General features: G+C 43.2%; 2 protein-coding genes across 3 annotated transcripts in view; both read left to right on the top strand.

Annotated features, from left to right (window-relative positions):
• The window catches only part of sult2st3 (sulfotransferase family 2, cytosolic sulfotransferase 3), a 340,324-nt gene that overhangs the window by 93,682 nt on the left and 221,620 nt on the right, over window positions 1–25,022 (top strand). The window lies entirely within an intron of this gene.
• ncam3 (neural cell adhesion molecule 3) lies at window positions 1,271–24,124 on the top strand. 2 transcript variants are annotated; one of them, XM_084049561.1, is made up of 16 exons: window positions 1,271–1,559; window positions 4,405–4,473; window positions 4,653–4,853; window positions 5,469–5,606; window positions 5,875–6,024; window positions 6,886–7,003; window positions 8,866–9,020; window positions 9,262–9,395; window positions 9,952–10,087; window positions 11,281–11,448; window positions 11,781–11,900; window positions 18,246–18,370; window positions 19,147–19,315; window positions 19,770–19,962; window positions 21,351–21,470; window positions 22,838–24,124. In XM_084049561.1, exons 1-16 carry the CDS (start codon window positions 1,496–1,498, stop codon window positions 22,878–22,880), a joined length of 2,103 nt encoding a protein of 700 aa, XP_083905687.1. In that variant the 5' UTR covers window positions 1,271–1,495; the 3' UTR covers window positions 22,881–24,124. The 2 variants fall into 2 exon arrangements, with proteins under 2 accessions (XP_083905687.1, XP_083905688.1); XM_084049562.1 differs by lacking the exon at window positions 21,351–21,470.

A 25,022-nucleotide genomic window follows, 5' to 3' on the forward strand; every position in this document is an offset into this window, starting at 1 on the left:
TCTGAAAGGATAGCATAATGTTATTATAGGACAGTGGTTCTCAAACTTTTAAATGTCAAGGACCTCCAAATAAATATTTATTTGCCAACAGAAAATATTTTGTGCCAGAGATGCCAAAACAAGATTCTGCATTGCGATGCGTTGTGAGCTTGTACTGTAGATCGGCTATTTTTTTAAAATAACCGATGGATAGGTTTAAAGTGGATAAGGTGCGAAAGAGTATCAATGCATTGTAAAGTACATGATATTAGTTAACGTGCTTAAGAGTATCAGCGCATTGTCATGGTTTACATAGAACGGTATAGTCCACGGTAACTGTTGCAGGTAAAACTCCACATGGTAGGTCCACAAGGAAAGGTAAAGTCCATGGCCAGCCTGGTTGACAGGCTCGCACAGGGCGGTAACTTCCACAGGTAAAACTCCACATGGTATAGGTCCACAAGGAGAAGGGAACATCCAAGTCCAGCCTGGTGACAGGCGGTGGTCAGGCCTTGGTCAATAGTCTGCTGGTGGCCGGGTATCAGCTGTTCAGAAACCTACCCTCAGCTCCTACATGAGGGTCTCCCCTCAACCACCAAGTGCAAAAACAGCAACATCTCACTAGGTGCAACAGTTAAATTAACCAATTGATCATAAACATAAATTGAAAATAAATAGTATTCGAGCTAAACAGAGAGAAAGAGATAGAGACAGAGAGATAGAGACAGAGAGATAGAGACAGAGATAGAGACAGAGATAGAGACAGAGAAAGTGAGACGGAAATAAAGAGAGAGAAATAAAGAGAGGGTTGTGTTGGCGTTTCTATCAGCTGTCATGATTCATGAATGATCAGAATATTTTAGCGAGATGTAGTCTCATCTGACATCTGTGTGTGTGTGTGTGTGTGTGTGTGTGTGTGTGTGTGTGTGTGTGTGTGTGTGTGTGTGTGTGTGTGTGTGTGTGTGTGTGTGTGTGGCCTACTGGAGGTGCGGCAGAGGGGGAGAGATGCTCAGGCAAGATTGTGAAGTGACCGTCCTCTGTCTGTCTGTCTGTCTCTCTCTCTCTCTGTCTCTCTCTCTCTCTCTCTCTCTCTCTCTTTCTCGCCCTCCCTCCCTCCCTCTCTCTCTCTCTCTCTCTCTCTCTCTCTCTCTCTCTCTTCTCTCTCTCTCTCTCTCTCTCTCTCTCTCTCTCTCTCTCTCTCTCTCTCTCTCTCTCTCTCTCTCTCTCTCTCTCTCTCTTTCTCTTTCTGTCTCTCTCTCTCTTAGGCCCTATATAACCTCTGGCCATGCAGCTGTGTGTCACAGATACAAGTGTTGGCTCAGCAACAGCAGGTGTGTTAAGTGTGTGCATGTGTGTGAGTGAGTGTATGTGTGTGTGTATGTGTGTAAGTGACAGATCACATCAGGGGTTAGAAGCATTTACTTAGTTCCACCTCACACAAACAGGATTATTTCAATCAGTTTTTCAGAGACTGAAGTCACCTGGGCTCAAACAGCCTGTAGGGCAGGTAAAGAGAATGGACCAATCAGCTTTCATCCTGAGAACGACAGCGTTACTGCTGCTGGTGGCGTGTGTAACAGGTGAGTCCTCTAGATCATTTAAATGGACGATTAAGTTTGTGTTTTGGTGTGTACAGTACAGTGGTATCAATATAATATGATGTCAGTGTAATCAATCAAAGTTAATCAATGTTCCTACAGAGACCAAGTGGTTATTTATCATGTCTTTATTTGTATTTACCATAATCTTGTTGGTTGGGTTATGTCTAATATGTACTCTGTGAGCAACTTGACATGTATATGAAAACATACTTGGTCAATAAAGTGATACAGTCAGTCAAATATGAAATATAAAAAGTTATTTTATTGAAGTAGTGTAAGTACTGGATCAGTGAACTAAACTTGGTCATTTGAAAGTGTTTTAAATTCCATGTGATTCAGTTTTGAGAAGCAAAAATCACATTTTATTGCTGTGGAAAAGCTGCAATAAAACAGACATGAATGACTTAAGCCCCTATATTTGATACAGAAATAGCAGATCTACAAGCTGATAAAGTGTCGCAACATGATGCATTGCGATCTATGGTCTAGGATCACTACTCATAACTGAACTACTGAGCAAATTTAGCTCAAGCTTACTTCCTTTTTTCATTTTGAATTGACTGTTTTTGGTATAAAGATAAGATAAACCTTTATTGATCCCTGTGGGGAAATTCACAGCATGGGTCAAGAAACAATAAATAAAATAAAGATTAAGAAAAGGAAACAGAACAACTGCACTTAGTCTCTGAGGGACAGAGTTAGCATGTCCTATAGTATATCACCAATATCAATACTGTATGAATGAATATACATCTGTTGCCAATGAATTAATAGATACTGTATATATAGTCTATCAACAGGATGAATATAGTGTCAACAGGCTTCAGCAGCATCTGGGTACAGTCTTTCAACAGTCAAAAAAACTATTCATTTGATAACATCAGAGACACTTTGTAAACATTGTACTACTGTGTGTCCAAAACTGTTTCTAAATGGATCCAATGGAGTTACGAGATTTAGTCAGTGTCACAGTCACAGACCTGTCTCATTGATTGTACTGTCAAGGTCTTGTATTTCTATGTTTTTTGTTCCCTGGTCTAGTTTTCTTGGTTACGTGTCTGTTTGCCCCAGCTGTATCTCATTTGTAATTACCCCTCATGTGTATATCAGTCTTGTTCCCAGTGAGTCCTTTGTTGAGTCATTGCTTGTCACATGTTTTGAGATATTCTTGACCACCTGTCTCCTGTATTAAAACACCCTGGCTGCCCTGTGTTTGGGTTCTCGCCTCACCAGCTCGTGGTGAGAACAGAATGAAAACGAAATATATTCTGTATGACGTTTCTGCTCGACACAGAGAATAAGTAAGCCTGTCAACAGTAATCTTTGACAGGCATCTGTCACGGTTCTGTAGTGTACATCCTAGCAGTCCATGTAAGTGCTTCAGAGTCAAAGATGGAATCAGTAATCCCAAAAGAACAGACATTGCCAAAGTCAAAGCAGAAATCAGTAATCCCAGAGGGCAGAGAGGACAGCGCAGGTCTTAATCTCTCATGTGGGAGTCGAGTTTGGTTGAGGAGCCAGAAAGCTACGGGCACAAAGGATGTCCAAGTGACTTTGTGGTGGGCGAGGAGGAATGACTCTGTGACTCACAGAGGGGATGGGAGGGGTTTGTGGGAATAATCCTCCCCTCCACAAAATAAATGCATGAACATTTGTTAAACTTGTTAAGCTAATAGCTAGTTTATTTGTTAAACTTGTTAAGCTAATAGCTAGCTTATTTGTTAAACTAGCTATAGTGACTGAGGCAGGATACTATATTTTGTTGCCAGATGTTAGTAGCTCAAGTAGTTCATCCCAGAAACAGGTAACATTATGTGGAGGTGTTAATTGACAATAGACAGCTGTACAGGAAATAAATACATAACATGTTTATTTATTGACTTGGATCTGGCCCGCAAAGTTGTAACAAGCGCAGGACACAGGGGGAGAGCCTTATTTATTACACTAATGTACACAAATACCTTGTATGGGAATAATTAGGTTATGGTATTAATTGCTGTTTTTATGGATATAACCCTTGTTTTTAACTCATGTCAAAACATTTCCATGCACAAATAAATAGAAATGTTGCGGGGAAAATTGCCCTCTTAATTTATATATATTTTTGAAAGATAACAGTGTGTACATGACCATTTCTATAGCCAGCTATTGCCTTAATCACTGTAAGATACTGTGTATTACTGCATATTGTATACAGTAGGTGTATTACTGTGGTTGTAAACACACTCCATGTTGGTACACTGCTCTGAATGCTGCATTGACACTGCCAGAGCTAATACTGTATATAGGTCTATTATATGGGTTGGTTTCTGTAAACAAACACACTGTCGTTCATTATGTTAAATATGACACGTATTGCAGGCTACAGTGTTCAAGCTGTTGATGCGGTTTAGAAAGATGTGCTAACATTTTTTAAATGGCAATTCTGAGGCATGTTTTAATTCGTTGCTTCAACCACGCAGCTAAAGACGGTCGGTCAGTCGGTTAGTCTGTCTCTCTGTCCAAAATGTTTAAGCAAGAGCTGGTCACAGTTTATCACAGATTAATCTCGTTGAATTATGTTTGTCTAAAAATGTCCCATTGGAATGGATATAAAATAAAGGAAACTACATACTTAGCTTGGTCCAAGCAGGATCCAAAATGGCTGACTCAGCATGTCCTGTATCTGTATTAGGAATGTTTCAAGTGTTGGACAAGGTGGATGAAGTGGATTGTCTAGGAGTTGCGAAAAAAAAGGGGGGGAAATGGTGTGCTATTACATAACTTATGTAAAAAATTATTTGAATTATGTTCACCCCTCCTCTCCTCTCTTCTCCTCTCCTAGATGCTAAAGTAGAGATCATTGGCAACCCAGACGTGAAGTTAGGAGAGGAAACCACTTTGATATGTAAAAGTAAGTAACTACTGAAACGCTATAGGAATATTATTGTTCAGATGAATCTTTCCTGTATCTTGTCATAAAGAATCAGTATAAGTTCAACTCCTCTCCTCTCTTCTCTTCTCCTCTCCTCTCCTCTCTCCCTCCTTCTCTCCTCTTTTCCACCCTCCCTCGCCTCCCTCCATCTCCTCCAGCGAATGCAGAGGGGGAGATAACGTGGCAGAAGGACAGGGAGGACGTCGACACGGAGGAGATGACTGTCAACAAGCTGGACGAGACGTCGGCGACGCTGCGCATCACTAAAATCAAAATGTCTGATGCCGGCAAGTACACCTGTCAGGTTGAATACGACGGTGGACACCAAGACGAGAATTCCATGATGTTATTCGTTTACGGTGAGTTTGAACCCATTCTGTGCACAATTCTATGCCTGTGTACATTTACTCGAGTACAATTTTGAGGTACTTTTGCTTTACTGGTGTATTTCCAATTTTCTACTCCATTACATCTCAGAGACAAATATTGTACTTATACTCCACAATAATTATTTGAAGAATTTAGTAACTAGTTACTTTGTAGATTTAGATTATTATTACAAAACATAGTTAACTACTTCAGCCCTATTTAAACTTTGGCTTTTTGAAAATAGCCGATCTACAAGCTCACAATGCGTTGCATAGGCGACGCATTGTGAGCTTGTAGATCGGCTATTTTCAAAAGATTTTTACACATTTTATACTTATAAAATGGGACATTCTGCCAAATGACTACTATTACTTTTGTACTTTAAGTATATTTTGATACCAATACTTTTGCACTTTTACTCAAGTCAATTTTGTGATCACCAGACTTTTACTTGTGTTTCCACATTGCACTATTAGTAGCCTACTATTACTTAAGTAAAAATGTGAGTACTTTTTCCACCACTGATTATATGCCTATGTGTGAGACATGATACACACTATAGTGACACAATGTGACTAACCTCTCTGTTGTCTGTGTGCTCTCAGAGGGTCCATCGTTTGGCAGCACCCAGACCTACCATGAGTTCCTGCAGGGTCAGGAGGGAGTGGTTCCATGCCTGGTGTCTGGCCAGCCGGCCGTGGAGGTTCAGTGGTTCAGAGACCAGAAGGAGATCTCCTCTTCTGGTAGGAACAGCATCCAAGGCCTCCACTGTGGTGCACAGGGTTTAGTGAAAAAAACAACAACACAACACACCAGTGAAACAGTAGAGAGCTGTGTAGTGCTATGGCTTTCTGCAGATGTATAAACATTACTGAACTGGTCTCATGTAAAGACATAATTGTCTGAATGTCTCCCTTCTCTCTCTCTCTCTCTCTCTCTCTCTCTCTCTCTCTCTCTCTCTCTCTCTCTCTCTCTCTCTCTCTCTCTCTCTCTCTGCTTGTCTCCACCCAGAGGATCCGCGGGTTCGCCAGGCGTCTGATAACTCTCTTCACATCAGGGGGGTGACCAGAAACGACACTGGCAGCTACACGTGTCAGGCCAAGATCAAAGGGAGACCTATCCAGCTCGCTATCCAGCTCCCCATCTCCGTGGTCATCAATGGTAAGTTGTCTTAAATGTCATCTACTACAGTAACCAGAGCACTGCTTAATTAATACCTGAACACACTTATTTATGTCTGAACACGTACTTTAATACCAGAACTTACCAGAACACACACTTGTCTGAACAACTGAACCATACACTTTATTTCAGAGCAGTCAGCTTCATCCAGCTAATGACTGTTCAGATGGTCATGATGACCACACGGGAAGAGGGGGGGGGGCTTCTGATGTGTATGTGACCTTCTGAATACCAAATGGCCTCTCCTCCCACTAAGCTACGGCCCACCCCGAGTATCATCTCAAGTATCGTTTGATTCCACCAGTAACTGAGGAGATTTTCCAACAACCACACCTTAAACTGTACATACAAGCACATTAGACACTTTCAGTTATACTTGTTTACAAGGCCTTTCTGCTCGTGAGATGAGAACAGGCTGGGAAGTGCAACCCAGCTGACCTGCTGTCTGTCTTAATGAAGAAACAATGCACTAGAGTAGACTGTGAATAAATAATAATTGGTAGGCTATATACAGTAACATAACAAGCAGGCAACTAGGAAGGTTTGGTGGAAGGAGAGTGTGGATCACAGACACAGTCAGGCCGGAAATTGCAGTCCCCCACTGGACAATGGCCATGGGCTTTTATTCAGCAAAAACAGAAATAAATAATAAATAAACTTGTAAACGCAAAAATAATACCGTCTCCCTCTGGAGCTACTGGCCTTACAAAACATAAACTAACTATGCCGGGCCCCTCAGGCGCTCACACCTCAACCCCTCACACATAACTATGATATATGAATGTAAATGCATACATAACATGTATATGAATTATATACCATATGCATTGTTGTCTGCAGCTGCTCCAACGGTGCGTCTGAGGGAGGAGGAGATGACAGTGATGTCCGGGGCTCAGAACAACGTTTCCTTACTGTGTTTGGTAGATGGTTCACCTCAGCCCAACATCACCTGGACTATGTAAGACACAAAACATATTGCTATTATTATCTTAAGCACTATTCAGTCAGTGTCACGTGAAAATCGCAGATCTCGCTTAATCCGATCCACAACATTTTTTTAATGTTTTGAAAATTGTTTTACATTAAAGTTTTTGCTACATTTTTACAAAGTGGTTAGGAAAGGATTGCTATTCTTCATTCATCATTTTCCTTTAATTGAGGTGATATACTTTCACTTGTACAACGGATATAAGAATAATATAAATAAACAACTGCAGAGACAGAGAAAGGTGAAAGGACTGTTTATTTGTGGAATGAATCTTTCTGTATTGATATTTACACTACTGCTGCTGACTCAGTGCAGTGTTAATGTAGCATGCCATCCTGTCTCCTACGTGCGTGCATGTGCGTGCATGTGCGTGTACGTGCGCTCGTGTGTGTTTGTGTGTGTGTGTGTGTGTGTGTGTGTGTGTGTGTGTGTGTGTGTGTGTGTGTGTGTGTGTGTGTGTGTGTGTGTGTGTGTGTGTGTGTGTGTGGTTGTGTGTGTGTGTGTGTGTGTGTGTGTGTGTGTGTGTGTGTGTGGTTGTGTGGCTGGCTGGCCACACACACACACACTGGCTCGCTGGAGGAGCGTGTGCTGTATGAGAGACATCCTGGTGATTTTCTTATCAGCTTAATGTCCAGTAGCGTCGCTCGTCTGCTTCCTCCTTTCCCCTCCTGACCTCCATATCAACGTATTGTTGTGTTTGACCCAGCCTAAACTCTATAGTTGGACGACGGGGGTCCCCCAGGGCTCTACACTAGGGCTATGCTCCTTTTTTCCCCTCTTCACCAAAATCTCTTCACAGAAAATACCCAGCAGCCAATCTACGTTTTTACAGTGTATATATCTAACTATATAAATGGCGAGCGACTTCCGCACCCTAGGTGCGACACCCCACAGCTCTGTTATCGAATAAACAACGCACCGCCAGACCACATGTCGCCAACTGACTCGCCACGGCGGCCGCGCTGAATTTACGCGTCGCGTAGGGGACATCTCATTGCTCACTACACCTTTTCCACCGCGCAACATAATTATTTCTACTCACCAAATGTCGGACAAAACGGAAGGGGAGGCAGCTTCGTACCGTTTACCGTGCACACCACCGACACCGCACGGCGACGGGTTTCGCCGAAACAACACGAGCGGCCGCCATTGCACTCTGCCCATGTCCTCCACAACAGCACACACACAGCTCCTTTGCTTCAACCCCCCCCCTTCTTACGTACCTCCTTTGTTCCACCCAGGCCGTTACTTTCACTTCACTCATGTCTCGATCACAATATGTCCGTCCTTCACGTGCCATGTTCATCCCAAACACAAAAACAAACAGCCACAGCACAGCACGCTGCCCACGGTAATGTGGTAAACAAACCTGCCTAGGTTCATGACACCACAGGACTCGACAGTGATGTCATCATTATGCAACCCGGAAGTACAAATACCAAGGATAGGTCAGTGATGTCAGTCGGGTTGCCAAGTTTGCTGCCAGGTTTTAAAAAACAAGCGACAGAAACAAGCAAACCGTGCATGAAAAAAAAAAAAACTGCCGAAGGGGTCCGCCATGTTCCAGGGGGGTCCCCGGGGGTCCCAACACTCACAGGGGTCGGTGGACCACCAGGGGGTCCGCGGACCACCAAAGTAACAATCACTATTAACATTTTTTTTTTTTTTTTTTCCTTTTGGACACTTTTACTCCGGCGATTTGGGTACCCCAATATACACGCACCCACGCTGGGCCCCGTGCGCGGCTGGGGTTGAGGGGGGCGTAGCCCCCCGAAACTCTAGTATATATATATATGGCTATTTCACTCCACTCTGCTTCCCTTCTCTCTCAGGCCAGTGCCCTTTGACCCCTCCCGGCACCAGTTTAACTCGGACCGCAGTGAGCTGACCATTCAGGCGGTGTCCAGGCGTGACTATGGAGAGTACGCCTGCACTGCCAAGAACAAGGTGGCTGAGGGCAGTGCTACCATCAGGCTCCATGTCAATGGTTGGTCCTGTTTTTTATTCTGTTCAGTGGTTCTCAAACTGGGGTCTCGGCCAAAGATCAAAGCGCACGCACGCACGCACGCACGCACGCACGCACGCACGCACGCACGCACGCACACACACACACACACACACACACACACACACACACACACACTAAAATACAACTAACACACACATTATTAATAAAAAATAAAAAAATAGCCAGTATACACTTTCTAATACTTGTGTGTATTTTGCAGAGCATCCAGAGGTGTACCTGAACCTGAAGGAACAGAGTGTGTCAAAAGGACAGAGGATGACTGTGACCTGTAACGTGACGGGTCACCCCCAGCCTCAGCTACGCTGGATCAACAAGCAGAACGGACAAGCGCTGGTTAGGACACGCACGCACATGCATGCACACACACACACACACACACACACACACACACACACACACACATATGCTGTCCTGTAGTACAGCGAGTACAGTATATTGTACTGCAATTACACTGAAAACGATAATATTGTAATTCATTAATTATTATTTAATTATTCAGAAACTTCACTGCTAAAGGCCCAGTCCAGGATTTCTTTGAGAATATAAGTTAGTACAACTAGACCATACCCGTGGGGGGATATGCGCACATGATTTGGCAACCCGGGAGCCAGCGAACACAAAACCGCTAATAAACAACGGACATTTGGGGAAAGTGAAAAACAGGCTTTGCTGTTCCCTGCACATGGTAATGGTGAATGACTGAACTGTGTGTGTGTGTGTGTGTGTGTGTGTGTGTGTGTGTGTGTGTGTGTGTGTGTGTGTGTGTGTGTGTGTGTGTGTGTGTGTGTGTGTGCGTGCGTGCGTGCGTGCGTGCGTGCGTGCGTGCGTGCGTGCGTGCGTGCGTGCGTGCGTGCGTGCGTGCGTGCGTGCGTGCGTGTGTGTGTGTCAGGATTCTACATCAGGCCGAGTGCGGGTGCTAGACGGAGTGTTGATGATTGATGATGTAGCGCCCTCCGATGGCGGTCTGTATTCCTGCATGGCTGTCAGTCCCTCTGGCAATGCTTCAAGGGACATCACACTGAAAAGTAAGAACATATTCATCAGGTTCATGATCAATCCCTCACTCCTTCAGTCAATCAAACAAACAACACAGGGTTTGATGTGCTCGGGGAGGGTCCAAGGGGCAAGGCTGAGATATTTACGATGAGGCCGACAAAATGGCCAGAGTGGCGCTGTTTTACCCTGCGCCGACCTGTGGGTTCAGAAAGAATTTATTTTAGCGCAAGTGAATGGGTTTTTTGACAGACTTTAGACTAGATTTTCTTACTGTAATAAAAATTGTCATAAATTCTATATGCTTCCAGTCGCTAGTTTAAAGTCTCCTTTCAATCATCAGGATATGCGTTTTGCTAAATTATGGTTCTATTTATTATAAAATTGACGATAAAGTAGGCTATTCTCTAGGAGGGGCGGGATGATTTGATTGACACGCTACACAACCAATAGCATTCATTCCCCGCCCCCCCGCTCTTGATTGACAAGTTACCCAACCAATAATGGTCTGAACTCATTCTGACGCGTATTGAAAGATGGCGGACCTACAGTCTTGCAGCAAAGGCTTCATTTTCGGTCTGTAGAAAGCAGCGGAGGGGGTTTGTCCATCTCATTTATACAGTCTATGGGAGGGTCTAGGGGGGTCCATGCCTCTGCTTTTGATATCCCTCCTCTGGTCATTCAGTTTTAATGTTCGGTGGGCTGCTTCTGATCAGACTGAATTAAATACATTCAAATAGGCTACATTTATACATGGGAAATGTAGACTGTCTGATATGTTTGATATTATGTTTGACAATTATAATCACAATTCAGCAATTGAATTAGAAATATTTGATAACCACGTTATATCACCCTGGCATCCCTATGTTGGACAAATTAGTCCAAATTCGTAATAAAAAAAAAAAATCATAGCAGATTTACAAGTGTTTCATCCTGACACGTTGTGAGCTTGTAAATCTGCTAAAATACCCAATAGATTGTCTATTTTCGCTATTTGTCACAAAGAAGTATTCTGCATGACAATTAGCGACAATAGCCAAGGGCTTAAGTTGATAAGAAAGTGCCCCCCCCCCCCCCCTATTTCTTTCAAGTAATGAAGAACCAATCAAGTAATGTTCTAGCCATGGTTCACATGACGCTCGTCTGTCACATGTCACGTTTCAGGGCTAGTTATGTTCAGATACTCTGAGTCAGTGCTGTGTTGGTTCTTCTCTCTTCTCAGCTCAGCCTGGACTTCCTGACGCTCTGTCTGTCTCTCCTGGACCCACATCAGTCTACTTCTCCCTTCAAACCCCGCCCATCAGCGGAGGAACACCAATCACAGCCTTCACCCTGCACTCGAGGCTGGGCCCAGCAGACAAATGGACGGAGACTGTGATCCCGGCCTCAGGTATATAACCCCTCGTTAGGAGCGATTATGAATGAACGGATAAATAAATAAAATAATTGAATTTAACCACTTTCAACCTGGCGTTCCTATGTTGTGTCAGTATGTCAGTATAGGCAAAATGATTAATAAATACATTGAATAATGTCACAAAATGTCACAAACCGTTACGACCGTTGTACTTTGTTGTAGGACAAATTGTAAAGCAAGGCTTAAGTGGTTCATCCAAGATTGTTTTCTTTCTGTGTGTGTGTGTGTGTGTGTGTGTGTGTGTGTGTGTGTGTGTGCGTGTGCGCGTGCGCGTGTGTGTGTGTGTGTGTGTGTGTATGTGTTAGACCCGCTGGTCATCGCTGGCCTCAGACCGTACACGTCCTACAGCGTGCGGTTGGCTGCCATCAACACTGTGGGCGTGGGGCCGTTCTCACAGACACACACTGTGCAGACACAGGGCATACGTAAGTAATACGCACACACTGTAATACACACTGGCACGCACTGAAAGTACAACTAACACACAACTACTACTAACACACAGGGCGGCAGTGGCCTCAGGAGGTAGAGCCATCAGAAGGTTCTCGGTTCGATCGCCGGCTCCCCCTGTGTTTGTGTCGAAGTGCTCTTGAGCAAGACACATAACTGCTCCTGATGAGCAGGTGGCTGCCTTGCATGGTTCCCTCCACCGTTGGTGTGTGAATGTGATGCCCTTCGGATAAAGCCACTACATAAATGCACTATTTACCATTTGCAATACACACAACCACACTGTGATACGCACTACAATCCTGAAGTCCTGACTCAAATTCAAAATGATCAAAAGTAGCAGATCTACAAGCTCAAAACGCTTCGCTTCACACTGCGTTTCAAGCTTGTGGATCTGCTATTTTTGATACTTTTGTGTGACGCTGTAGTATGATCAGTGATCAATTAGGGCAATAATTTACGAAAAAACACAGATAAGAGGTTTCTGCCCGACAGCAACAACATTAGTCTGGGTATTTTACTCATGTGGTTACGAAGCATCAAGCATCAAAAGTACTAATTTATCCAAAGAGTGAGGAAAATAAAGGGCCGCCCAATGGTTCTAATCAGCCCCCCGCCCACAGGAGTGGCCCAATTCACTCACAACTTGCTACAAAAATCGCTCATGAAAAACTATATAATCTCCTACATTCCATTTTCCACCTTCACATCTGTCTCCTTCTCTAATAATCAAAAAGTGCTATATATTTCATCTCGCACTTTACTTCCGGATGGTTCGTTTTGCACCTTCTTTGCCACATCCGTCACAGGACAGAAACAAGCCCTGCCGTGCTCTATGGAAAACAGCCCAAAAGCGCGCCCAAATGAGACCAAAATCGCTTACACACAAAGCAGACCTGGCACCCCATTTCAACGTCACAGCAACATGCAGCCAATCAGCGTCGACGGCAACGCAGCCTACGCCAATCATGTGTGAGAGATCTACAAGCTATGGGGCAGAGACGCCGTGTGCCATGCACCGTATCTTAGCAACAACGAAAGCGCTCACTCTCATTGGTCGTGTCACGCTAAGAGCAGTTCCCAGACAATGGCATCTCAGAGAGCTTGCTGTAGTGTTTATATATCTATAGCCTCGGAAACCCAGCCATTTTTTTTGTTACAAAAGAAAAAAGTCTGGGGGAACGATGCAGGAACGATGGTCTTTGAAGCTTGTTATCTCCTAACCATTCAGAGTGCAGAGGGGCGTCGCTCTAAATTTGGTGACGTCAGCCTGCTCCGTGCACAGACCGGGGGGGGGGGGAGGGGGGAGGGGGGGGGGAGGCGGGGACATAGATTGGTGAAGCAATCGGAGGACGCGCCTGCTCCGGGCGCCTGGGTTTGGATCCGCCCTTCGAGACCATGGATTGCTCTCGTTCTCTCAGTCTAATATATCTATGGCTGTAGCTATCAGAGTCAGTCGCAGCGACGACGGACAGGGCGCTGTGATAGTTGGCATGTAGCTAACGCTAACGTGGTTGTCGTGCCTGCAGCGGCTGTGCAATCACTTTGTCAACAATGCACGTTCGTGCGGTAACTGTTATTATTGCTGCTCCGTTAGTCCATTGTAGATGGTGTATGTTGTGTGTGTCTTCTGGCAACTCCAGTAACTAACGTAATGGCAGGACCGCCCCGTGCAACGCACGTTTAGGCTGCATTATGGTCATGTAGTAATTTCAGATCATTTCGGTCCGATTAGGGCAGTGGCTACCCCCCCCCACCCCCCACCCCCCCCCCCCCAAATAATCATATTTGAACTGGGGACCCCCCCAATTTTGGCTGACTCCGTTCCACAAGTCAATATTGTGAAAATAGCAGATCTACAAGCTCACAACGCCTCACGTTGAGAGGCGTTGTAAGCTTGTAGATCGGCTATTTTCAACATGTTTGCCTCTTTCTTAAATTATTTGACAATGTGGCCAATGTTTTATAGTATAGTTTGTTGACTACTTCTGTTGCAGTAATGGTCTTTTCCTTTACTTTAGCTTTTTTATTGTCTCCGCCAGGCCGAAAGGGATGGCGCCAGAGTATGTTTTACCCCCTGTCCGTCCGACGGTCTGTAGATAGCTAATCTCCCGCATCGTTGGCTTGATCGCAGCGCAACTGTGCACACACACTCCCTGGATACCAATTCAGAACCTCTGCCCCATTTCTTTCACATGGCCCTGTTATAGTGCCACCAGGAGGCCGCTTTTTGCAAAACACATTTTCTCACGGTACTAGGGATGGAGCTCGAAAACCGGGTCCATTATATACCCGGGCATGAATTTATCGAGACCCGGTTTTCGATAAGCTTTAGGCTTGTCGAGCCTGTTATCGAGTGTAGTGGCCCATGACGTCATGTCTAAACTATCAAAACAAGAGGCGATCAAGAAATAAATCTAATCACCCACGCTGGCACAAACATGTTGGTCTAAAAGTGTATTGATAGCTGCAAGTTGTGCCAAACAGCGCTGTCCGTCCCTCAGTCTATCGTTGCCGAAAATGGCAGATCTACAAGCTCACAACATGGTGCGAACAGACGCAGTGTGAGCTTGGAGATCGGCCATGTTTGGTGCGTGACACCGTCGTACGATGAAGTATACATCGCACTTTTAAAGTGACAGTACACACATTAACCGTTTCTTCAATATTATTTTCCAAAAGTAAAAAGGTCACTTGCCTACTGTCTGTTAGAAAAGTACTGTATTTGAAGGCCCTAGTAAAATGTAGTGCAAGTGATATATTTTGGTTAAAACAAAGAAAAAAGAATAGAAAAAAGAACTATGCATTTTTTGTTTATAAAAAGTTGAAGAGACATGGAGATTTTATAGTAATTATTACAGTACTATTCATAATATAAAGCCATTTAACACTTATTGCACATTATATGAATGGTTGTTTTAATGATAGGCAAAAATATTTTTTACTTTTGTCATCTTCATTTAATTTTAGATAGTGGTCAGCCACAAACTCACTGTCACAACTGGCCAATAAAAAAAGATACCGGTTCTGTTCAGAATTTTTCGCCTCACGTCTTTTTTCTTAATAATAGAAAAAAATCGATAGTGGGCTCGATAAAAGCTCGGTTCGATAAGCAGGCTCGATAAGGTGCTCATTATCAATAAAAATTAACAAGCTCCATCCCTACACGGTACTGCTACATATTTTGGCCTAACATCACGCAAATCGATACACAGTATCTCTATAGTCATTAAAAAAAACACGGTCTTTCAGATTTTGCATTTTCCATCCTGATTGACTAAAAATGGCTTCCAAAGTTTCCAGGACTGCTCCGTTTTGACCAAAATGCCTCAAATTATGAACACAGCATGCACTTTCCGTGCAACTTTGCACCCACATTCCCACTATGCCGAGCAAGAAATTCCACTTGAGATTTTTCTAATCAGCCTCATGATGGCGCTATAACAGTCCGATTTGTGTTTTTACCTATACCTGCACCAATCTGTGTAAAACTTTGTATGTGCACTCTCTACGGGTCAAGGAAAAACCTTTCCCCTGCATTTCTCACATCTACCTTTTATAGCTCCACCAGGAGGCCGCCTTATGTACAACATATTTCTTTACATTACTCCTTCCGATTTCATCCACATTTCACGCAAATCGGTACACATGATCTCTATAGCCATGTGATCAAGACGGATCTGTTTAATCTTTCATATTCCATCCCGATTGGCTAAGATTCACATCTAAAGTTTGCACAAAATGCCGCAAATCATGAATGCAGCGTCCCATTGTGGTCAACTTTGCACGCACATTCACACTATGTTGAGGAACAAGTGCTACCATTGGCCTGTGGGGGGTCCCCACCGACTCTACCTGGCCCTTAGGTGGGCCCCACCTAAGCAATTCTATGTGGGGCCGAGGTGGTTCTTAACTGTGATGCCCATGCGGCCTATAAGTCGCTTCTACCTGGCCCTTAGGTGGGCCCCAACTAGCCACGTTTATGTGGGACCAAGGCGGGTCCTAACTGGGTTTGCCCATGCAGCCTTTAACTGGGTTCTACCTGGGCCCTAGGTGTACCCTAACCAACCAGAGTGCAGTGCCCATCGCTCCAAATGTTGTGACGTCACACGTCAGGGCTCTCAATACTGCACATTGGTGGAGGAGGAGGGCTCGCAGGGCGCCCGCACACATCGCTGAACCAATGGTAGCCCACGGATGTTTCCTCTGGAGATTTAAAATCTGCCCCTCTATGCCACATATCATCCGCGCTACAGGGTCTTCACTGACCGAGCCACGGCCCCACTGGCCCTCATGACGCTATGCCACTTATATGCGCTGCCAAGTGGCCGCGGGCGCTACGTGGGCGTGGCGGCGGGCTAGACGCGAGGCCCTGCGTAGCAGGGCCGAGCTTCTAGTGGACTACAATTATCAGGCTTAGAAATGTTTTTTTATGTATGAAAGTAGCGTTGTCAGTTCTCTAACAAACTATATAAAAATTGCATGAAAACCAAGGAATCCCAGAAATGTTTTTGATGGAATGTGAAATGAAATCCATGTCCCATATCAATTTATTTTTGTTTTGTTTTGGGACACAGTGATTAAAGAAAAAAACTCTATGGGATTTTTGAATGTGCAAAAATCTTCATGACCCAGGGGCTGTGGTTTTGACGTCAGGACTTGGGTACTCTATACACACTAACACAAATCACCAATACACACTAACACACACTACAATAGACACACATAGTCTACACAATGCAAACAGACTCTACCAACACTCATATACATACATGCTACTACACTGCACTACTCACTCTCAAACAATACAAGGTGATAGAGAATAGCAGTTCACAATAGTTGTGAATAGTGTGTGTGTGTGTGTGTGTGTGTGTGTGTGTGTGTGTGTGTGTGTGTGTGTGTGTGTGTGTGTGTGTGTGTGTGTGTGTGTGTGTGTGTGTGTGTGTGTGTGTGTGTGTGTGTGTGTGTGTGTGTGCGTGCGTGTGTGTGTGCGCGTGCGCGTGCGTGCGCGTTTTTTAAGTGTGTGTGTGCTTGCTTTTTCCACTCATATGCTCTTATTCATTCATTTGCTAAATCATCTGCCATCATGTCCCCGCTCGATGCCCACTCACTGCTGCTGATGACATCATTGCATTCTGCTGACATCACTTTTACAGAAGGTAAAGTATGCATATTCATCAATCAATCAATCACTCACTCATATCCTCTGTAGCGTTTTGCAGGTATTGGTCAAGCTTAAGTGTTGCTAATACTACCCTCTGGCCATCAGTCAGTCAGTCACTCACTCAGATTTGATCGACATATCATATGATCCTAGCAAAGACTCCATGTTCTGTAAGCTCGGAGCACTGTTGCCACCCCCCCGCCTCTTGTTGTTACTGTACAAAAGGATTACTCAACTCATCCGATTCCTCATGCTTCTTCAACATGTTACCAGCTAGTCTTGCGTTACCAGACTGTTGCCTCCCACAATTTTCAAATGTTTCCGGCAAACAGTCTGGGACTCGGAAGCTCTGATCATGATTAGAATATTTCCGTTTCTTTCGTCTTTACAGTCACGCAAATTTATCCTAATATAAATACAAATCATCTAAGTATACATAGCTTGCTGCTTAGCAGAAATGGAAATTAAAAAGTAAAGTGTAAAGATATTTTAAAAGATATTTTCGTGAACGGAAGTGCCAGTTTCCTCTCTCGGATTTTGGGAGTTGTAGTTCCAGACTCTATAGCACTCAGAGATTGTGGAATAGTTGTCTGGCTACGTGAGACTACCAGCTACCAGACTTACCAGCATCATGCATACTGCCTCTAAAATCATTGGCCTTCCAACACTCAAACTCTCAGACATGAATGACAGAGCCCTCACACCCCTAGCAGTCACAATAGCAAACGACACAGATCACCCCCTCAATCATCACTTCACATTGTTGCCATCTAGATAGAGATAATGTATAGGACTTTGAGATGGGAAAAACGTTGGCGTTTTGTCCACTCGACCATTGCAGCAAACTGCCTCGCTGACATGTTAGGAGGTAGGCTATGGCTGGATAGGAAATTCTATGCACTGCTTATTTATGATGTGTTGTATGCTAATGTTTCTCACATGCTTCTACTCAGTGTGTTGAACAACCTGTGAAAACAATTATCCTTCTTTTGGGACAATGAAGTCTAATCTAACAGTATCAAACATCAAACAAAGATGCCCATCAGGAGGTGAATCAGCTGCATTACCATGGAGATTTTGGGACATGTGTCTCTGATGATATTCCCTCTCCTCTCTCCCGTCTCTCTGTGTGTCTCCATGGTCCGTCTGTCTCCAGGTGAACCAGACAGTCCTGTGCTGTCCCTTGCGGACATGAAGATAGACAAAAACTCCTTCGCTCTCCCACTCAGACAGCTGGACAACGGAGGGTCTCCCCTGACACACTACAACATCCGATACAAGGTGTGTACGTACGTGCGTGTGTGCGTTCGTGTGTCTGGATGATGATGCGGCATATGATGCTTCACACTAACAATTAACCCATTAAGACCTGAGGCTGATTCTACAAATGCCCTATAAATCAGTAGTTGTGACACTTTCAAGATTTTTTAAAAATGCAAAAAAAAATAGCAGATGTGCAAGCTCACAGGCTGGAACGAAGTGATGCGCTGTGAGCTTGTACTGTATATCTGCCATTTTTGAGTGGTGCTAGCCACTCCAAGGACTGACTTTGTCCGTGTGTCCGGGTGTCTGTCCGGGTGTCCATATGAGCACGACCTGAGCATGACCTCAACAGCTGCGGCTGATTGCAACACAAAGATGCAACCAGTTACACTAATAATACACAAACAGGAGTGCAACACACACACACGCGCGCACACACACAGACACACACACACTTTTGAGTAAAAATGAGATCAAAGTCTGTAAAAAGTAACTCATTCAAGTCAAAGCACTTGAAAGTTACTGAATTGAGTAAAAATACTTGGGGGCCAGTCTTAGGCTAATAATAGCTTAATGAAATGAACTCATGATAGGCACCACTCTCTTCACACACTGGGTGTGATTTTTTAATAACCAACGCAAAAATCTAAAATGACACTGTGATGGTGGTGGATAGATAGATTTTATCTCCCTTCTCCCCTGTATAATTGCTTCTCTATCCCTCCTTTGCTCTCTCTCTCTCTCTCTCTCTCTCCTTTTCTCTCTCTATTTCTCTCTCTCTTCTCTCCATTCAGGATAAAGAGGGTGATGAGTGGAAAGAGATGCAGCTGTCGCCAGACGCCACCTCAGTGTCTCTGCCAGAGCTGGCGTTCGGTACAGACTATCAACTGGAAGTGACAGCGGTCAACACCAATGGTTCATCTAGTCCCGCCAAGGCCAACTTTACTGTCGGACCAGCACCTGGTATGAACCTTCACAATCACTTCTATACACGAATCCACGGAGCGCTGCCCTGCGCACAGCCATAGCTGCGGTGTCAACTCTCCGCGGACGCGACACCGCAGCAATGGCCGTCTACAGTCAGCTACAGGCAGCGCGTCTGTGGATTCGTCTATAGGCCAGTTGAACTTCGTACATAGAAGCAATTTGCGTCAAAGACAGAAGGAAAGAAAGAAAGAAAGATTCAGAAAATGTATATAATTAAAATTGAGAAATGCATATTAGGAGAGATTCACAAATAATATTTTTTGTGTATATATAATAATAAAAATAACGGCCCATGATGTAATAACGGCTCATAATGTAAGGTGAAATGTTAATATATACAGAATATTACTTTCACAAAACATACGCTATGTTAGTGGTTAGATGGTTAGTGAAGTCTCTCCCTCTCCTCTCTCTCTCTCTCTCTCTCCAGTTAAGACTGGTATCACCAAAGGGGGCGTGGTCGCTATCGTCATGTTGATCTTCCTGTTGATACTGATAGCGGTGGATGCCACCTGTTGCTATAGAAACCGCTGTGGTCTTCTCATGTTCATCGCTGTCAAACTGTTTGGACACAAAATGCCCGGTCTCAAGTCACTGGAAGATGGAGATGTGGCTTCTAACGGGTATGCGTGTGTGTGCGTGTGTGTGTGTGTGGGTGTGGGTGTGGGTGTGGGTGTGGGTGTGTGGTGTGTGGTGTGTGTGTGTGTGTGTGTGTGTGTGTGTGTGTGTGTGTGTGTGTGTGTGTGTGTGTGTGTGTGTGTGTGTGTGTGTGTGTGTGTGTGTGTGTGTGTGTGTGTGTGTGTCAAGGTTATTAGAGTAAACGTTAACTTTTATTTAAAGCTGCACTATGTAACTTTCCTCTTCTACCCCGGATTTGAACCTGTGTCTCCTGTGCAGTGCTGAACATTTCACCATTGAGCTAATAGAGTCTGCCTGCTTGCTCAGGGGATAAATTAGATCTTGAAAATGTGTGTCAAACCAGAAACAGGATTGTCAAAAGTCATGTCTCACCTAGACACCGGATCTAAATGTGTCAATAGAAGAGCAGAGAGACAAAATACAACCACCTTTAAGCTATATTGTAGCCTATTAATACGTTTTACAAGTGAATACTTCCCCCCCCCACAATACGTTTTCTGACCTTTTTGAATGTCACCCCTAACAAATACCCTATGATAAAAACTCTTAGGCCAGAACTAATAAAAACACAACTAAAACAAAGCATTCTTTTCACATAATAAAAACTAAACTAAACTAGCAACCCCGTTTTTTAAAACTATTAACTTAAAGGGGATACACCATGAATTTCCTTTTTTTTTGGGGGGGGGGGGGGGGGGTTGGGCTCCCCAGTGTCTCTTGTACCCCAACATTTTTAACATTCAGTCATTCATTCTCATTTCAGAGATTTTCAGAATGGGCGTGTCTGAACAGGCCATCTCAGAATGGCATGGTTGCTTACATCACGAACCATTTCTGCCCATGTATGTTGACAGACAGAATTGCTCAGTAGCACCCCTCTGCCCAACAGGACGTTTTGGTATTGCAGCTGAAAGTGCTTTATAAGCCAGAGAGAAGTTAGTTGGAATGAGTATATCTGAGGCTTGATTTAGGCTCAAACCTTTTGAAAAACGTTTGAGGGACATAAACAATATGATATTAAATATATATATATATTTTTTTTAAATTCATGGTGTAGTCCCTTTAACTATTAAATAATAACTGTTATAACCTTGGTGTGTGCATGCGTGTGTAGGTGCACCTACATTAAAACACAACATTACGGAAGAAGTTCACGATGTGTGGTGTATGAATGTGTAGTGTTCAGTGCAATGCCCTACTGTAGGACAACTATAGCAATACAAATACAAACGTGTGTGTGTGTGTGTGTGTGTGTGTGTGTGTGTGTGTGTGTGTGTGTGTGTGTGTGTGTGTGTGTGTGTGTGTGTGTGTGTGTGTGTGTGTGTGTGTGTGTGTGTGTATGTGTGTGTGTGTGTGTGTGTCCTGGGAACAGAAACAGAGAACTGACGTTAAAGGGACTGGAGCCCCATACAGGCAGTAGCATTACACAGCAGCAGTCAAAGACACAGCAGACAGAGATCACCTGCGACAAAGCCCCCCTCACCAAACACGAGTAGGTCCCACCAGTGTTGCCATGTCCGCTTATTAGAAGCGACTTTGGGCTTGTTTTTTTTAATGTAAAGTCACTTGTAAATATTGGTAGTTGTGGGTTGCGTTTTTTTGGGCTTGTTTCTAAAGTGTAGTTGCTTATTTGGCTTGTTTCCTAAATGTTGTTCAAACCAGTGGTTTCCTTGACATTTTCATGTCAAGGACCCCCAAATGAATATGTATTTGTCCACAGACCCCCATCTAAAAACATGTTGTGACCCCTGTACCAGATTTGTGTTGTTAAAATGTTTCCAAAAAATATTCAAAATGTTTCACTTTTTTTCAAGATTTATTTTTTTAAATAGCAGATCTACAAGCTTCCAACGCGTCGCATCGCAACACATTGTGAGCTTGTAGATCGGCTATTTTCAAATATCCGATGCTCATGTGGCCTAGTCTCTTCTTTTGGGCGTGTTTTCATAGACCTAGTTGCTTATTTCTCTCGTAAAATCTGGCAACACTGGATCCCACCCACTCCCAGTGCAGCACAGTACCACAAAACCAGTGGTGCACCAATCAGAGAAATGGTGTGAGGGATAGCCACGTCACAATTCCATGTACTGCTACAGTGAATCTTAATATAAATGAATACATTTCGAGCTGAGATGTAATGGTTCTAGATTGATGGACCTTTACTGATCCCGCGGGGGAGAATTCAGTCGCCAGAGGCAGCATAGCAGTTAGAAAAAGAGTACGAAAAAGACACAGGTCTGCCTCTGTATTTCTCTTCAACCATTTGAGCCCCATATACAGTATTTTGTTGTACGACACATCCCAACGCATTGTGAGCTTGTACATCGGCTATTTTCACAAACGTTTATTTTATTTTCCAAAATATTAGAACATTTACCTTTTTTTTACGTTTTCGCCTATAATGACATGCCCAAAACAGGGGTGGCAGGTTTAAGTGCTTAAAGGGATAGTTCACCCAAAAAAAAGACTGTTTTTCTAGCAATTATTCACTCCATGGAGAGTTTGTCGCATTCCTAAGCCAATTATTTGATGACCAGTGGACCGGTAGGCAGCGGTACTGGAACCGCTGCTGGTCATCAAATTATTGGCTTAGGAATGTGACAAAAGCTAAAAAGTATCCATGAATTCAAGTCTCCATGGGGTGACTAATCGATAGAAATCGCTTTAAGCCTAATTGATACTTGGTAACACAACACTTTCCACGGTGTTGCTAGACACAGCTGATGTATTTCAAAGATTAAAAAATCGACAACATTTATTTCAGTTGAAAATACGTAATTTCTACACATTTAATGAATTATAAATATATAAGCCTTTCAGTTACATGTTCATCTGTTCAAATCATTTATTTCCCTTCAGGAAAGCCCCGCATCACAGAGACCCGCCCGCCACTGATGCATGATGTCATCAACCAGATGTGTCGTCACCAGGACAGAGGAAGTGATCAGATTAGAAGGAGACAATCAATCAAGCGGCCTATCAATCAGTGAAAAGCTACTGATCCCTCATCCATCCCCAGCAGACAGTGTATTCAAGACTTTAAAAAACATTGTTGATGACAGTGATTGTGGAAGGCAGTGAAGATGCCTTCAACTAGGAACTGGAATGTTTCTGGCCTCCACGAGGAGAGGAGACTGGTATACCATTCTTTATGGAAGGTATTGTTACGCCACGCTCCCCCATAACATTCTCTGTCATATTTGGAGAATATGGCACATTTGAGACTTACCAGATTCAGTGAGCTTGTGTTTTAGGCCAGCCATTCCATAATAGACATAATATACGTATGCCTTGGCCATATGTGGATCATACGTCAACATCGCCAACATATTGGCAGGGACAACTTGCCATAACTCCACTGCAAGTTGTATATAAGTACCTGAGACAAAAACTTGTATTTTTCTGTTTCATAACCATTACTGTTACTATCTATGCAAGATAAGCCGTTTTGGTTTGAAACTCCAAATGTTTTATTTGACCAAATATCCTATATCATAACTACATGTCTGACATTTGAAACAAAACAATAACTGTGACAATTGGTTGAGTATTCAGCGAGTTTTGATGGTTTTAATTGTGGATAGACCTCCTGCTTCTATTGGCATACATGGAGCATACATGCATTACGGCTTGCATTGACACATCGCTCCAATGAACAGCAGCGGCCAATGCTGTATCTACGTGTATATAATCTATGATTCAGACTCTCCTCAAGTCCAGAAACGTCCCACATCCCCTTTGGCATGTATGTAATAGACGCCAGACAGGATATGATGTCACTATTGGTAATTCTGTCTGCTCTACAGACAGGATGTGAGGTCATTTTGTAGTCCTGTCTGCCCCTACTGGGATTATAAAAAACAATTCATTAATTCATTAGAAAAAATATCATTGTCATATTATTACTAACGCTGCATCCGTACAACTGCTTCTTACTGTATATTTTGTTCATAATGTTATTTCGACAACACTTCTGGTTGTAGTATTTAAATCATCAGATCACAGGTGGTCTTATGCATTAATCACCTGATTGAAGACTTTTACAGGGTAAAGTTACAGTTGTGTTGTAAGTTGCTATATTATGTGCCTGCCTAACTTCAAAGATTCTTACCTGCTATATTTTGACTGAGCACAATGACTGCATTTTTGTATTTATTTTTTACTTCAGCCTACTTAATTTTATACCTACCAACTAGCCTAGCTCTTTAGGTAATTTCTAGCCTTTAGATGTGAGCAAGCTCACAAAAGTGCCCAAGAGTTTAGTTACACTTTAAACATGTTTTTTGTGTACAATTGTTTTTATTTCAAACTTACAAACATACAGTCACAAAGCACATATACTGTATTTGACCTATTCTTTACCTGCTCCACCTAGCCCCACCCTACCACCCCTGAATACAGTGTTCTATCTAGCTTAGGGATCATTTTGTTCATGTGCATAATGTTCAGTTTTCTTGTCCCAATAACCCTGCATGGGTATAGGCTAGCTGCTTTTTATGTTTTGTTAATAATGTTATTTTGGCAACACTTCTTGTCATAATATTCGTACTGTACCATTTACAATATCAACATGGCTGCTTATCTCCAGTGTCAGAATGTGAATCTAAACATCTTAATATTTATTGAATCTAAGAACATTTACTGGCCAGAAGTAATTTTAGAGGAGATTGATCAGAGATACAGCCTTGCAGTATTATAACTAACCTTTTGTATTATTATTATTTTACTTAACACTGACAGAATGACAGGAAGTCATTGTGATATAATACACTACTTATGTAAAACATTTCATTTTGGCAGAAACCTTTTAATTTAAACTTTTTAACTAAGAGGTTGTGATGAGTCAACTAATAAAGTGCACCAGTAGCTATGTAGTCAAACCCTCCCATTTCTATTTCAAGGACCTAAAATCATTTATAAAACAGTATAGAATTGAAAGGTAACCAATGTTAATTAGTTGTGTTATGTTATTACTACTAACTGTTCGTATTGAGAGGAATGCCTAATTCATGCTCTGTCGCACGACGGCACGTTTAAAATAGCC

This window comes from Gymnoscopelus microlampas (assembly GCF_963454915.1).
Source record: "Gymnoscopelus microlampas genome assembly, chromosome: 3".
Taxonomy (NCBI): domain Eukaryota; kingdom Metazoa; phylum Chordata; class Actinopteri; order Myctophiformes; family Myctophidae; genus Gymnoscopelus; species Gymnoscopelus microlampas.